General features: G+C 39.6%; 4 protein-coding genes across 4 annotated transcripts; 2 read left to right on the top strand and 2 right to left on the bottom strand.

Moving 5' to 3' along the window:
- Nucleotides 1-49: 49 nt before the first annotated feature.
- Nucleotides 50-5,256, bottom strand: BATDEDRAFT_23659 (uncharacterized protein; the record flags this gene model as incomplete). Its single annotated transcript, XM_006677280.1, has 14 exons — nt 50-208; nt 322-474; nt 582-681; nt 762-880; nt 963-1,553; nt 1,654-2,856; nt 2,927-3,532; nt 3,612-3,807; nt 3,880-4,025; nt 4,120-4,306; nt 4,377-4,618; nt 4,707-4,819; nt 4,900-4,976; nt 5,057-5,256. The coding sequence occupies 14 exons, from the start codon at nt 5,254-5,256 to the stop codon at nt 50-52; spliced, it is 4,092 nt and encodes a 1,363-aa protein (XP_006677343.1).
- Nucleotides 5,257-7,658: 2,402 nt separating this feature from the next.
- BATDEDRAFT_10265 (uncharacterized protein) lies at nt 7,659-8,983 on the top strand (the record flags this gene model as incomplete). The annotated part of the gene is made up of 4 exons (XM_006677097.1): nt 7,659-7,744; nt 7,844-8,016; nt 8,119-8,307; nt 8,385-8,983. Coding segments are annotated over 4 exons (1,047 nt in total), but the record flags the coding sequence as incomplete, so codon positions are not given.
- Nucleotides 8,984-10,280: 1,297 nt separating this feature from the next.
- BATDEDRAFT_16118 (uncharacterized protein) lies at nt 10,281-13,907 on the bottom strand. Its single transcript, XM_006677123.1, has 5 exons — nt 13,849-13,907; nt 13,453-13,728; nt 13,202-13,369; nt 11,784-13,020; nt 10,281-11,741 (listed from the first exon to the last, which is right to left on the bottom strand). Exons 1-5 carry the CDS (start codon nt 13,852-13,854, stop codon nt 10,309-10,311), a joined length of 3,120 nt encoding a protein of 1,039 aa, XP_006677186.1. The 5' UTR covers nt 13,855-13,907; the 3' UTR covers nt 10,281-10,308.
- A 1,099-nt stretch (nt 13,908-15,006) lies between these two features.
- Nucleotides 15,007-16,116, top strand: BATDEDRAFT_34669 (uncharacterized protein; the record flags this gene model as incomplete). The annotated part of the gene is made up of 3 exons (XM_006677385.1): nt 15,007-15,446; nt 15,608-15,728; nt 15,808-16,116. 3 exons carry the CDS (start codon nt 15,007-15,009, stop codon nt 16,114-16,116), a joined length of 870 nt encoding a protein of 289 aa, XP_006677448.1.
- Nucleotides 16,117-16,206: the final 90 nt, after the last annotated feature.

The raw sequence follows: 16,206 nt of genomic DNA on the forward strand, positions 1-16,206 counted from the left end.
GCATCGGTTTTATCCACCAGTTGTGTCATGAGCCAAGTTGGCTTAGATTTTACTTGCCATCTAGCACCACAGATGTGATCTTGATTGGATGCTTGGATGAATTGCTAGTCATGAGAGATGACATGGAGTTTTGCAGATTGTGCGTATTACTGGTGGCCAGCTTTGCTATTGGGTCTTCACGAGCCATACACTGCTCAAAATAATATGCCTATATATTTATAACAAATGTACGAGTTTTGCAAATCAGTACAAATATTCATAATCAAGATGTAAGAGTACAATTATAGATTTGGTATCTGGGCTATCTACTTGAACACTCACATGCGCGCGCTGTCGTTCCTCATCGGCAACATCCTTTCCATCAATTCCTAGAATTTGAGGAAATCGAATCACAAGTGCAATGCGATATAGCTGCTTACGAGAAACTGCATTGGATGCAAGAGATATTTCCAGTAGACTGGGAAGTTTCATTTTCTATGTTTTAAAAAGCAATGCTTAGTAATATAATTGATATAACCAGTAATGCCAATTATGCCACAGATGAACTTGGTCATCGATATACCATTCAAAAATTAAACTACCTCAATCTCTGACATTTCGTGAATTCTATTATTGGATAGAAACAGCATTTGCAGATTTGGTAAACAATCGAAATGCATAAGCGATCTAAGTCGATTTTCCCTACATCATCATTGTAATTGTGAGTAACCTATATCTTGGTCCAGCAAGGAGTTAAAGCACAATTGTGTAAATCCACTTACTTGATATGCAATTCTTTGAGGTTTATCAAGGATAGAAATGAAAGGGGATCTGCCGTTTTGATTTGGTTCTTGTCAAGTACCAATTCAGTTAAACTTGTCATGTGCTCTAGCCCATCAATCTTGTCAAGATAACACACCAGTCAAATGAGTGCACCATAATTTAAAAGCAATTCAAATTATCAGTACAAAATTTAAGCTAACCTTGCCAATCTTGTTTCCTTGTAAATAAAGAGTCCTTAGTTGAGGCATTCGATGCAATCCCAGATCTGCAATCCTTGTGATTTGGTTGTGTCCTAAATACAGTTCTTCAAGCTGTGACAGCAAAGGGTTTGATTTCCCATAATCACTTGTCGAATCCCTTCGCAACGTCAATCCGTTTCCAAAATTACATCCTGCCGCACTACTATTTAGTTCTCCTAAAGAATTGCCAGAAAGGCTACTTATACTGCCCAGATTGCTACTAGCTGGCACAGGAGAAGCAGTATCACTTGACAGCAGTCGCTCAATCCGGTTATTATTCAAACTCAAGCATCGTAGTCCAACCAACGTAGTAAAGCAATCAATGTTGGTAAGCATGTTGTTGTCAAAATTAAGGCGACGGAGGTTACGAAAATCGCCATTCGCAAGGCAATCAATTTCACGAATCTTGCAATTACGGAGATCCAATTCGGATATATTTTTAAAAGTAAAATGACCGATTTTTTCGCCAAGAAGCTCGATTGTGAGTTTTCCCATGTATATTTCTTTGGCATGTGTTTGTTCTTTTGCTGTGATGCCCGCCCCATCTAGAATCTAAATCATTGTATATATTACTTGTATAAGTATAATTGAAATATAATCTTATCAAGCATGCATTGCTATTCAAACAAGCCAATATATAAATAATGCATACTTTGAGGCGGATTAAATGGAAAATCGTAAATAAACGATAGTTTAAAATATTGCATACAGCGTTTCCAGTCAAATCAAGAATAATCAATCTAGGAAGTTCTTTTAAAGGGAAAATACCAAACATGTCCGAAATTTGATTGTTTCCAATATAAAACTCCATTAATGAAACCATTTTGGAAAAGGGTTTTAAGCTTTTGACACGGTTGTTTTCCAGCGAAAACAGCATCAATGACTTGAAATTTGCAGCCGTGTTTACACTAGCAATCAAATTGTTGCTTGCGTCAAACTTGGTCAAATACTCAAGCTTTGACAATGCATCGACACTGTGAATCTCGTTGTTTTCAAGAGAAATGTCCTCCAAACGGCGGTATTTGGATAGTTTGGACACATCTTTAAGGTTGTTATTTCTAAACGAGGCCCAGCGCAATGAAGGCATTTCGTCTGGAAGCATATCCAAATTAAACAAGTTGCACGAGTCAAGCTGCAGAGTCGTAATGATGTCTGTTTGGATATCTGTATGCGAATTTCTTGACAAAGCTAAAAGATATTTGCAATCAATCGAGGTTGATCCATATCCAGTTTGTGTTCGCATGCTAAGTGGACGAAACAAGTGTTGCTGTGAAGAGGCTCTAGATTCAAACAATGTATTCCAATCGACGTTGTGACGTTCAGCTTTTTCAACCGGTATGGCGTCCAGCACTTGTAATGTAGAAGAAAGAGTCAAACAATATTTTCTGTATCCTTTGTGTTTGCATACTGGATTAAATCGAAGGTCTAGCACAGCAAGATTACAGAGTGTGCAAAAAAGAGCTTTAAGGCATTCAAGATTGGAAATGTTATTACCGGCCAAGTCAAGAAATTTCAGCCCAGAATACATTTCAAATCCATTTTCAAGTGAGTGTATAGCATTAAAACTTAAATCAAGACGCTCCAGTAGCGGTAGACTAGGAAATTTTGGAATGGCCATCAGATTGCCATGTGATATTGTTAGTGAGCGCAGTTGCTTTTGATGCAATAGCGCATTTTGTTTAAATGCACACTGCGAAGAGAGATTTAAATGCTCCAAAGCAATACCGGATTTGGAAACAATAGAGTCCATCAATTCTGTTTCGCTTTGCTTGGTATTATCCATCATCATAATCTCTGGATGAAGAGCTTCGAGGGTTGACATTGATATGTCGTTTGCCATCACTTTTAAAGGCTCCTAAAATAAATAACAAAGTCGGTTTAAAATATATACTAAATATACAAGCTTAAATATTGATTCAACTTACGTTCAAATCGGTTAGCTTTTTTCTTAGTTCAGCTGCAATTGACGGCATATCAGAATGAGACATGCGATTAGAGTAAGCAATATCAACAAGGAGTCGCTCCAATTGAGTGGTGTATTGATCCATATCTGATTCCAATGAATACTCGATAAAATACTCTGGCAACAGAACGTTTCGCGAAAATACACAGTACTCTTTTGGAATATCTCCCGTTTTTGTAGGAGTGTCCTTATTTTTGAAAAGATTTGAAATCTTTTGGTATACTGCGTCCATTTTTGGATACTCGTTTACCTTGCATTGTTTAATGGACTCTATTGTGTTGGATACGTTTGCAGAGTTTTTAAGTAATCCACGGATAATGACTGCCTGGCGTAGCGATTTTTTTACGATTGTGCTCATTTGTGGCTCATTTTCATTGTTTTCGCTAGTTTGACCATCGTAACAGTCGAGGACGTTTGAAAGAACAACACTTTCAGCCAGACGAGTTGTGCCAGGAATAAGCTCACAACCGTGCTCAACTACTGAAAAAACATCGTCAGAGCTAGATTCCCTTCCATGGTAGCAAAGTGGTAGCGGGGTATCGGTATCTCCAGCTTTCATTAAACGATCCTAAAGATGTCATGTACAATGATTGAATAAATTAGTTTATCATACTGATGCATAGTATCTATAATCATATTTTTCCTACATCAAACTGAAGTTTCATGTTCCGATTATGAAGACGAGAAATACGATGAATTTGAATGGTTCGGGGTGAATTTTTAGAAACGGCTCGCTTGATAAACACCTTTACCAAGTTTTCACATTCACTAACCCATGGATCATCCTTTTGTTCATCTTCAAATCTAACGTTTCCACCAGTTTCAAGTTCCAGCAGCAGTTTTCTAAAGTTTTCAATACCAACACATGTGTTAGTTGAAAATATTTGTGGTATTGAATTCAATGTGGAAATATACCTGATTGCCATATCACTCTGATTCATTATTTGGCTGTGAATATCACTACGGTGTATCAGTAAATTTATATGCGTTTGAGTTTTACTCTCAATTGCTGCATTAATCTGCTGTCTAGCCGCTTCAAGTTTAGTCGACATATTCGAGTCCTATAAATCAAGATTGTGAGTTTAGCATGGTAATTAGTATTCGCGTATTTTAAAAGTTTTATGACTACTAGATACCAACAGGCGTTGAACATACGTGTGGAAGCTTTAGCATGGCTGCAGCAGCAAGCTCGTCACGCTTTTTTTGAAGTTTTTTTGATCGAGCCATCAATAGTTCAATATCTTTTTCAAGCCTTTCTTGATCTGCAGCGGAGACACCTTGAAGGTTTTTGATTAGCGAGTTGGTGTTTCTTTGAATTGTCCGAATTCGCATATTATAATACCTGAAATACAACATTGAGTTAAAACAAAGCGTGCTTTTACTGTTTAAAATAAATTTTAGTCTATGCCTACATTCTTTTTTTCAACACTGTTGCGCTAATAATTCTGCGCGACTCTTCAGTGATTTCAAGAGTGTCAAGCGATTTTAGGTTAGGAAAATGGTATACCACATGTGTTTGGTAGTTACACAGCATGCATATTGGATTATCTGCGTAGTTTGGATCGCTCAAGCATAGGTGTGTAAGATGTTGAAGACGGGTCAAATGGAGAATTTCCTGGAATGAGCAAATACGATTTCCAGACAAATTCAATTCCTGGCCAATTTAACATGATAGCGTTAAATTTGCAAACATGTTTCTAGCAACTTTCCAATACGATACAGTAAAGCATAAAAAGCCTTACTTTAAGTGCACAGTTTTCATTGAGAGAGCAACTAATGTTTACTATGCGATTGTTTCCAAGCTGCAAATTGGTCAATCTTTTCAGATGCCCCAGATTTTCAATCTCTGTAATTTCTATTTGCAATAAAAGTATATGTTAGCACAGTAGTCAACTACAGGACTACGGTTTCAAAATAAAGCATGCATAGTACTACCATTGTCGTTTATCCAGAGTTGTTCCAGTTTAACCAATACCAAAAGTCCTTCAATCTTTGTAATTTTGTTGCTGTATCTGTCATTTCCAACATTTGAATAGGTATTACTTAATTTAAACTCTAATCCGTTTCAACACAAGCAGACTTGAAAACATACAAATATAGTCGACGCAGATCCACACAACAATTCAGTCCTGAAATTACAGCAACTTTACTTTCACAAATCCATAAATCTTGCAGATGGACACACGTTTCCAATCCAGTAATTTCTTTGATATCCTGAGCAACAATGTATAGGGCTGTCAAATGTGAAAAATGATTGATATTTGAAATCACTGGAAAGTTGTAATGGCACATTTCAATTGATAGGATTGTATCTGGCTTGTTTACAAATGTGGTTTCTGTTATTCCATTGTTGGAACACTTTGAATACAAAATGGATCGAAAGATTCAGATAAATCAAAAACATTGTTAGAATGATCCATTCAAAATAGTGTAAATATACTGTTTAAGTTTGATCAAGTTTGTTGATGCGACTGTTGAAAAGTATACGACTTTATAGTTATATAATAAGGGGTTGGTAGACGCGACTCGGCTACCAAGATCAATCAAGGTAGTCCAGTATTTCACTCACATCTACAAGTAGTGAGTAGACTAGAGTAGCTTTAAAACTCTCAAAACCAAGAGTTTAATGCATAAATGAGGTGCAAGAGTTGGATACTGAATCCTACCAGATTTTGAATAGATTTATCGTATTTGTACAACGCTGTTCTCTGCAATTTTAAAGACGTTTCCAAACTATCTATATCATAAACAATACAATTCAGGTTTGATTAAAATATACGAAACAGTTTAGCATGGTATGGACAGTAGAAAAACAAACCTGCTCCAAATTGGAGTCGGATTTACTCCAAATACACACCTTGTCTGTCGGCGGCATTCATATGACGGGTATCCTGATAAATTTTTGCACCATCAGTACAAATACTGTTGCCGCTGTTTTTTTGCATTATTCTATATACCCAGCTATGGGTAGACTCTATTCTGTAAAGTTTCAATGGGCTAGAATGGTGTTGTGGAAAGTAGAAAGTCGCGTCTTTGAGTTTTGAACAAATGGATCGAAAGCCTATGGTTTGTGCAGAAGCGATGCTTGCTTTGGATAGCTTATCAGATGCAAGTGATGGTCAGAGAATAAAGTCTAAACGCATCTGAATTACACTTGACCTATAGTAATCGTAGCAGGATTCAGTAATAGTTGATCAACACATGCCTAGCCAATGGCTTGCATATGCAATGCAGTTTGATCTCCTCTAAAACTCGATAAAATATGACAAGCAACTGAGACTCGATAGCTCATGCATATTCGTAAAACATGAAAGAATTGAATTTCAAAACAGTTCATAAAAGTCCAAAGTTGAATTGGATTTTAACGTTTTGTCATTGTATTCGATCAGCGTCGAACTCGGCAACAGCATCGGTCGTATTTTCGTGAGTTGGTCATGGACAAGCCTGAGAATACTGTTGAACCATTAATGGACAAAGACTCCTTTTCTGGAAACGGACCGAGCGACAGCAACAATCAAAAGCCTTTAGACATGACTGAATCCATTAGCAGAGGTGTCAAACGACCACTTGCAGACGATACTCATGGAGACTGCGAGGCAAGTGAAAAGGACAAGACAGGAGAGACCAGTTTCAATCGTATGGATTCTCCAGCCAACCATTCTGTAGCTTCCAGTTTCAAAGTATCGCCCAGCAACACTTGTAGTGGGTTGGCTGATGAATCTGCTACTTGCACTTCGTTTGTCAAGCGGCAGGCATTTGAAAAAATATCTACAGAATCATTTGACAGTATCGCTGCTGCTACTACAGAACCCAATGCTGAGTCTGGAGACTGTTTGAATTCCAATGATCAAGGCGTAATAGAGCCAGTAACCACAGAAACCGATGCTCTTGTTGATCATACTGCTGAACATGACAAGATGCACGGAACTACTTCAACTCGTAGCACGAGCTTGTTTTCGGATAGCGGAGAGAGCTCTCCTAGATCGCAGCACATCCAAGACAATATCAATGAGGATGACTACCAATCGGATAACGAGCCACTACCACCTGTTCCGCAAGCTCCCCGTCATCCTGCAGCTACTCAAAATGCTCATGCTGAATTCAGCATCACTGAATCAGACGCGGCCCAAGATAATGAAGATTCTGTGTCCTACTCAACTCCTGCTGCTAGGTGCTCAATCATTACAATAGATACTGCTGCTGCTTATCCCACTTTGTCACCAGTACCTGTCATAATTAGTAATGGTGCTGATTCTCCTCGCAGGGATTCAAATATTAGCATTGAGGAAGGAGAGTTGTACGAAGATGCAGAGTTGTCCAATGCAACTGGAAATGAAAGTGCCGATCGACCAAATGCCTTGCTACTCACTGGTGTATCATCACGACCAAATCCGCGATCAACAACTAGTTTGAATCAGGATTCTGGCCAAAATTCCACTGCAGATCTTTGCGCTTCTTCCAGATCTGCAGTTGAAAATACCGTTGTAGCTAGCGAGTCTACATCTTTATCAAAAAAAAGGGAACCCGATACGTTACAGGCGCCTGCTGACCAAAACAGTGGCCACTCAGCATCCGCTGTTCGGTATAGCAATACAGGAGGTGATGGTAATCAATTTGTACCCAACTCTCCTTTTTCTGTAATAGCAGACGGCAGTAGTAAATCACCAGACGTGCGTTCTCAAACCTCTCGTGACCACTCGTACGATCCTAACCGGTTTACTGGCTGCTCACCCCATACTGACTACGAATTTCAAAAAAAAATTGGCGAGGGTACATTTGGGTGAGTATTGGTTTTATTACTGCTATTCATTTTTTGAATATACCAAATTTACTGATAAAAAGATTTAATTTTGGGTTGATGTGACTTTTTGATTTTTAGCGAGGTTACTATTGGACAACATAAAGCTTCAAAAGCCATTGTAGCACTCAAGAAAATTTTAATCCATAATGACAAAGAAGGAATGCCCATCACTGCACTTCGTGAAATCAAAATTTTAAAATCCTTGTCACACGACAACGTTATTACATTGAGAGAGATGGCATACAAAGCAGGTTAGGGTTATTGTTTTTAATATACTTGAATTTTGTTGATAGAATTATCCAATTCTTATCTAGTGCTAATTTACTCTTGAATTACTAAACTTTATCAACTAGGCGACAAAGGAAAACGAGGCCGTGGTACAATGTTTATGGTGTTCCCTTATATGGATCATGATCTAACCGGTTTGTTGGAAAATCCACAGGTGCGATTTACTCCATCACAAATCAAGAGTTATTTGCATCAACTGCTACTTGGTGTTGAATACATGCATAGAAACAAGATTCTACATCGTGATATGAAAGGTTTGTGATTTAGATTTAAACTAGTAGGTGTAGTTGTTTTTTGAGTCGATGAGCCTTACATTTTGTTACATTAAAAGGATCAAACATTCTTGTGGATAACTCTGGTCATCTTAAGATTGCTGATTTTGGTCTTGCGCGAGCATATGTTGAAAATGACACCAAGGGCTATACTAATATGGTAGTCACACGTTGGTATAGACCCCCAGAATTGCTGATGGGCGCGACAAGGTACAACGGGCAAATTGACATTTGGGGAGTTGGATGTGTATTTGGGGAAATGCTTAAACGACGTCCTATTTTAACTGGCGCGGACGACATGGATCAGCTGGAGCGGATATTCATTCTTTGTGGCACTCCAAATGAAACTACATGGCCAGGATACCGCAAACTTCCTATATTTGACCCAAACACTGGCACAATTACTAGTTTTCGTAATGAGCACAAACGCAGTATTCACGAAAAATTCCCCTCTAACCATTTTGCCCCCAGCACTGTGAATTTACTGGATCAGTTTTTAATGCTTGACCCCAACAAACGACCAACAGCATCTAAAGCGCTTGAGCATGATTATTTTTTTATGCCTCCGAAAGCTGCTGTTCCTGGAACATCTGATTTCCAATCTTGGCCAACTTCTCACGAGTTGGCTTCACGCTTAGCCAAGGAGGAGGCTGCTGCAAAAGCACGACTAATAGAAGGAACTGGTATGCGTTCTCAAGCGACCCACTTGCAGCACCACTTTGATGCGACGTTGGTTGCGGATCTTCAAAATCGGCGACATGGTAATAGTGGCCAGAATCAAGGTAATCGGCAAGCGAATTCTCACAGCAGCAGCTATAGCAACACCAATAACAGAAATTCACGCCAGACACAGTTTAACAAGCCTCATGGGCAATATGGATCTACCCAGTCTCAACAACAATACAAGCCGCCATTAAACCATCGACAACAGCACTCGCAAGCTATGCCATCGATTATTACTCAACCTCCTCCTCCTCCTCCATCTACAAAAGGCCATTCTGCAACTTCGCCTCCACCGCCTATGGCACAATTTCCTCAACCTCCACCGCCGTTTATGTTTGCTCCAGGTTTACCTATGATGATGGCACCAGGCCAACCTCCTGCTCCAGGAGCATTACATACACAACGCCATGGACAGAATGGTGCTCCACCTCCACAGCCATGGTTTAATGCAGGGCATTTACCACTGAATATACAGCCCCCTCCCCCTCCTCCTCCTCCCATGCAACAATTAGCTACCGCACACCCATCACCTCCGAAAATTCCTCCATTTAATGCCGCATCTATGGATGGTATACCAAATTCAACCCAGTTTCCAAACCAAGCGTGTTTTAATACGACCGGAGCTTCTGGAAACCGGCAACAGTATAGTGGGAATCGTCGCGTCAGCATGGATGGTCAACGCCATGATGCAGGTGGTAATCAACAGCGTAGTACCGGTGGTAACGGATCGCGAGACTTTTCACGAAGAGGTGATCAGCATGACCGACGACGATAATTTTGGTAGTTGTCAAAAAATGTGATTGCAAGCCAGTGCGTGGTTCATCCTATTTTTCAATGTTGCTTTTTAATCAATGGAATATTTTGTTACTATGACCAATACCTATTCCATAAATTCAACTCCTACCAACACTATTATAAGCACAAAATAAATCGGCATTACCTGTTTTCCTATACAAATTTGAAGTTTTGGTAGAAATTGATCAACACAGCGACGATGGATTTAAAAACTGATTTTGAGCAGATTATCACACTTTGGACATTACTGTGTAATTGTTGGATTCAACTGTTTAATCTCATTCTTGTATTCTAATCTTGAATACACTCGCGTTCTAGTTTAAAAGATTGTGTAGCAGAAACACAACAGTTGTTTCCATATCAATTACTAAAATACCAGCCAACTTTAAAACTTAAAAGACAATGTCAGTAAATAGGATGGTACCAATCCCATAAATCAATTATCAAACAATTTTTTATTGAAACTCAAATATTGTATTTAAACACTCTGCCAGTTATTAATGCATCAACACCATAAGATTCCTGAATTTTACTCACTTCGATTTGGTTATTTACTTCGCCGAATGTTGCCAGAATGAGTCCGCTTTCCTTGACAGTGTTGATTAAAACCGGCATTTGGATAAACGGCGTTGCCTGGCAGATTAGACCAAGAGAATTACTTGCTTTGGCAAATTTGATTGCTTCTTTGATGGAGGTGCAACGTTTATCTTCACCTGCCTCTTCTTCAACACCGCTGAATCCACAATGTGTACCGAAAAATACACCATAGTTGGGCTGTTTCCAGCTAATGGCTGTGCACACGGAAGGATTGAAGGATGAAAATATAATGGAGCGAGGAAGATTGGATGTATTATACACTGTCTGCAGTATTATATCTGTGTACGTGTTGATGTCTGGTAAATCCGACAGGTTGAGTTTGGTGTACTGGTGAGCTGTTGGGTATTTGAGTGAAATTTGTACACCAACTGAGAGAGGTAAGAGATCCAGCACTTGCTCTAAACTGTAAAATGAGTCGTAGATTGCTTTGGCTAGATCTGCAGAGGAAAGCTTATGACTTTGAGAAAGATAGGCTAGGTTAGGCGAATCTTGAAGTGTTGCAGCAAGTGTGCCTTGTTTTTGCTTTGACTGAACACGCAGTGCTAGCCATTGAGATTTAGCCTGTTCAAATGTTAACTGAGCCAAGCTAATGTTGACGGTACTGACTGGTAGAAACCAGTCTGGACACACTACAGCGATACCATCTCGTGTTGTTTGCACAACCAGTTGAATATACTCTTCTGCTAAAGAGGTTGCTGTAACAAACGAATGCACTGTATCTGTACTAGATTTTGGATTGGACACAACCTTTGTGGATTTCCAATATGTGTCCACTTTACCACCAATACGAAGGCGAGGATGAACAAATGGTTTTACAATGGAAAACTCAAACGCAATCTCACCAACAACGTGTAATCGGTTGTCAAACAAAGGACAGATCATGCCTTCGGACTCTCCAGCGCCATTCCAACTACGCTTTACTGCTTGAGTCAATTGTGAGCGTAAAACAACAGCACGTCCAATGACCTTGGTACCAAAAGTAGGATAAATATCAAATTGAATTGAAAAGTCTTCGTCATTGTTGATGTTGAATGTAAATACTTCAAGCTCATCTTTAAGCGGAAGTATCACAGAGTATGGCACGCCATCATCAGGCTTGGATGTGATAACAAGTTTAAGCGATGATAATTGACTGAGGCCAAACAAGCGAATGGGTGATTTCTGGGTGTTGGCATGAAAACTGCCGAAATGAATCTGTAAATTCATCTTTTGTTCAAGATAGTTGTGGCCGTAGATGCGGAAGGGAATAATGGGAGGCGGGAGTGAAAGCAAAGGGATTTCATCTAAATTCATGTCAAGATCTTGGATAATGCCTGATGGCGCTTCGTCCATAAATAAACCACTTGGAGCCATGGGTTTGATAGAATTTATTGCAGTGGTGGTATCGGATACTTTACTTGAAACAGTTGCTGCGGGTGCTACTTTTGTATCCGTGACAGCCAATAAACTTGCTACTTGAATGTGGCCCCGATACAAGGTATATGTCCAAGGAAGCCAGCCACTGTCGTCTTTGATATCGATGCGACATCCAACCGCAAGAAGAGCTTGGATACATTTAAAATGTCCTTCAGATGCAGCAAAAAACACAGGTGTCCAGTTGTTAAATGGGTCAGGCGATTCAATGTTGGCACCATGAGATATCAGCAACTGGGTAATCTCTGCGTGACCTTCGCGACAAGCCATATGGAGTGGATCCATACCATCTGTATCCTGCAATAGTTGTGCACCTTTTTTTAAAAGTAGAGTAGCAATATCTGTGTGACCGTACTTGCATGCAAGCGAAATCGGGATGGGTGCAGTAGGAGAAGATGGATCAATCATGGCATTATTTTCCAGAAAGATCTCGACACAACGAGTGTGTCCGCCAATGATTGCATACACAAGAGCAGAGTTTCCGTCATGATCTAAAGCGTCAATAGCAGTTCCCAGAGTAAGCAGGTGTGACGCACAGTCTGCGTGTCCGTACATGGCTGCATAGTGCAAGGGTTTGCGACCATATACATTTGAAATGTCAACAATTGCACCATACTCGATGGCAAGTTTAAGTATGTCCAAACGACCTGCAATAGCAGTTTCGTGTAAACAGCTGTGATCATTTACGTCATCTACACTGTTGATATTGATTTGACCTGTTTTTAGCAATACGTGTAAACACTCGAAAGAACTTTCAGCACAAAATCGTAGAAATAAACGAGAGAAAAACTGCGGATCTTCTGCGGTAAGAGCAGATGGACGCTGACGCTGTAGAAACTCTATAATCTGAACATGATTTTTTTCAAAAAGATATTTTGACAGTTCAATATCAGCCTCATCAAGAGTGGAGTTTCCTTTGACAATACGAGACTCGATAAAAGAGCTGTCGGTTTCTTGACCATCCAATTCCATGCCTTCAATCTGTTTTTCCAGCTCAACAATGTTTGTAGCTGCAATATCGGTCAGATCAGCAAGCACGTCATTATTGAAGCATGGCTGGATTTCAATTTGACGAGAAAGATAAAGTTCTTTTGTGGCAGATTTGGCTCGCTTGTCCCATTTTTTAAGAATCTTTCTAAATCCAGTGGCATTTACTTCGACAAATTTCTAATGTTGAAAGTTTAAACACAACTCGAATAAATAAGGAGATGCGTTTACAGTGGGTATAATTGGGTGATAATGATGAGATTGACGTCATCCTCGATGATCAAAGGGAAACCACGCAACATCATGAAAGGAAAAGCAATAGTTATAGAATATCAGGACAGATTAAAAAAGGCGAGGGTACCTGGAGCTTGGCCAAATCATTTTGAAACTGCATAAAGGCCTGATGAAGAGACGAGCGAGAGAAGCGTGCAGCTTTAGTGGGAGCATTGGAGAGAATACGTTTTTTGTCGAGAAGTGATCGTAGACGCACTTTAAACTCTGCTTCTTTTTGAATATAGAACGTATTAACCTAGATTGTTGTGAAAAGATAAGTAAAGCGATTGAGTTGCCTGTCAGTCACTCGAGATAGAAGTGACAAGAGCATTGACTTGCCTTTTCCAATTCTCGCTCAAGCCTGTAGAAAAAGGCAGTCTTTTGGGCTTGCAAATCAGTATGACTTTGATTGGATTCAGTAGAGTTAGTGCTGGCATCCATATGTGGTGGCATGCCTGCAGCCAATGAAGTAAAGCCGGGATGTGCATTGGTTGGATCATCCTGAGCGACAGCTGCCTCGTCCTCGACAGAGCCAATAATCTTTTTAAGTGCCTTGTAGTTGATATAATGCGGAGTAGCCCATTCAGAAGCAATACCTTGAATAAACTTGCCAAACTATATTCATCATGACATTAGTGGACGGCAAAACAGTGCAGAAACTGAGTGCACGAAGCAGCACAAGAGTAGATTAGCGAGTCTATAGTGGACTCGGTGTATACAAGCATCAATGCACACCTTCATTATATATTCGATACAACAAAGCAATAAAAGGATTTAATAAAAATCAAGTTTCGAGATCTGCTGGAAAGAAGTGCACTTATGGCTGAACCAAGCAATTTGCTGTCGTATTTACGTCAAATGGAACACTTTTTTGACTTGATTTTAGAGAATAAACAACGAAATATTCACTGTTTTGGTAGAAATTGATCAGCACAGCGACGATGGACTTAAAAACTGATTTTGAGCAGATTATCACACTTTGGACATTACTGTGTAATTGTTGGATTCAACTGTTTAATCTCATTCTTGTATTCTAATCTCGAATACACTCGCGTTCTAGTTTAAAAGATTGTGTAGCAGAAACACAACAGTTGTTTCCATATCAATTACTAAAATACCAGCCAACTTTAAAACTTAAAAGACAATGTCAGTAAATAGGATGATACCAATCATTTCATGAGACTGTTGTTTATTATACAGCAACACTCTTGGTGTTCCATTTCACATGAAATACGACTGTAACCAGATCAGCCATTTGAAGTGAATGGACAGCATTTTGAAATTCAATTTCATTTTCAACCAATCACAGCGCGTTCCAGCAATGAATGGCAGACACAGCCAGTTAAAAAAGCACGTTGGTCAATGAATGGTTGATCTGGATGGAGATGATAAATGGTGATGAATACTGCTTAATGTCATGTCTAGAGTGCATACAATGCATCTTTGGACTTTATCCAACTTTGAATCTCCATATTTGTCCATTTTATCTGAATACCATATTGAATCTTAAAGTACGTGTAATTAGCAAGACTCTTGGCATGAGTGCAATATGTCAGTTGCAATTGTCGATCACTGCCAACTTTTCCCTACACTCGCTCGAGTATTAACCTTTAATCCGTAGTTAAAGTGGGTTTAGACTGTACCAACAACTATCTGTGGTTGATACTGAAATGGGTGTTTATCATATTGGTTACTTTTAGTCAATGCATCAATAATGAGTTTGTTCTGTTCATACTAAACCAGTTTCTGACTTATTTCTAACCTTGTCATCTTAGATTACTTGTTCCGTCTGATTGCGAATTAAGCACTCCAATTTTGACACCAAACCCGCCTTGGCTGTCATTTGAAAACCTGACCTTGCGATTTTCAACTCTATTCTGGTGGACATCCCATATGTCGTCCTCCGTTCCTCACAACCAGCAACAACACCGATGGCAAGCTTCTACTGCTAATAATCAACATGTTGCTGACTCTGCTCAATCATTCAACTCTGTACCAACTGCAACTCAGTCTGATGCTGTGGTGAATTCTACCCCTGCTGCAACCTATATCAGTAGCGACTACAATTACTGTCCGCCCGATATCCTTATTCATCTTACTGTATCCATGCTTACAAAATTAGTCACCCACAACGACACTATTCCCGTTACGGACCAGAGCCTCACCAGGTTTCATTCACGCTCCCCTCCTGCAATCTCCATTCGGGACTATGTTGTGCGGATTGTACGCTACGCCAATCTTGAAAAAGCAGTGCTGCTCATTTTACTTATATATATTGATCGTATTTGTGCCAAGCATGAGAGCTTTACCATGTCTTCACTCACTGCTCATAGGTAACATTGTTTTTACTTGCTATCCAGACACTGTCATGACAAATGATCCCATTTTCTATAGGGTCCTGAAAGAAATTGATGTCTGTTACACATGACTATCAAGGTCAATGGGGTTTGCTCATCAACTAAAACTTTTTATTTTAATTCATTTTGAACCCCAGGTTCATTATCGCTGCTGCGTCTGTTGCTAGCAAATCCGTATCCGACTTGTATTGCACCAATGGATACTATGCCAAGGTCGGAGGCATTACTCTCCAGGAAATGAATATATTAGAGCTAGAGGTAATTGTTCTGATACCAACTAAAGCCAAACCATTTGCTGCATTACTAATTCGCTCAGCTAAACTATAACAACCTGTAGATGTGCAAAATGATGAATTGGGAAATGTCTTGCCAAGAAAGTCTTTTACAAACTTACTTTTATAATCTCGCCAAGTCAAGCGATCTTGTCCTACAGTTTCTTCCTATTCCTCCTATCCATGCTGATGCATTGCCTTGTTCAACACCAGCAGCCTGTCCACCATCTTCCACTCCAGCCGATAAAGCATCCACTGCATCACCATGCCTAGTGACTGAATCAACGGCCTTATATCCAACTGTAGCTACTCCCAATCGATCACGAAACACCTCGGACGATGGACCTGCTACTCCCTCATCACTTCCCAACTGAAAATACTTGAAGAACTTCCAGTCTCGATCTCGGATGCTCAAGGATGTTTTCTTACCACTATTCTATACTTCATCTGTGCATCAGTGATCA

This window comes from Batrachochytrium dendrobatidis, assembly GCF_000203795.2.
Source record: "Batrachochytrium dendrobatidis JAM81 unplaced genomic scaffold BATDEscaffold_3, whole genome shotgun sequence".
In the NCBI taxonomy this organism is placed as follows: Eukaryota; Fungi; Chytridiomycota; class Chytridiomycetes; order Rhizophydiales; genus Batrachochytrium; species Batrachochytrium dendrobatidis.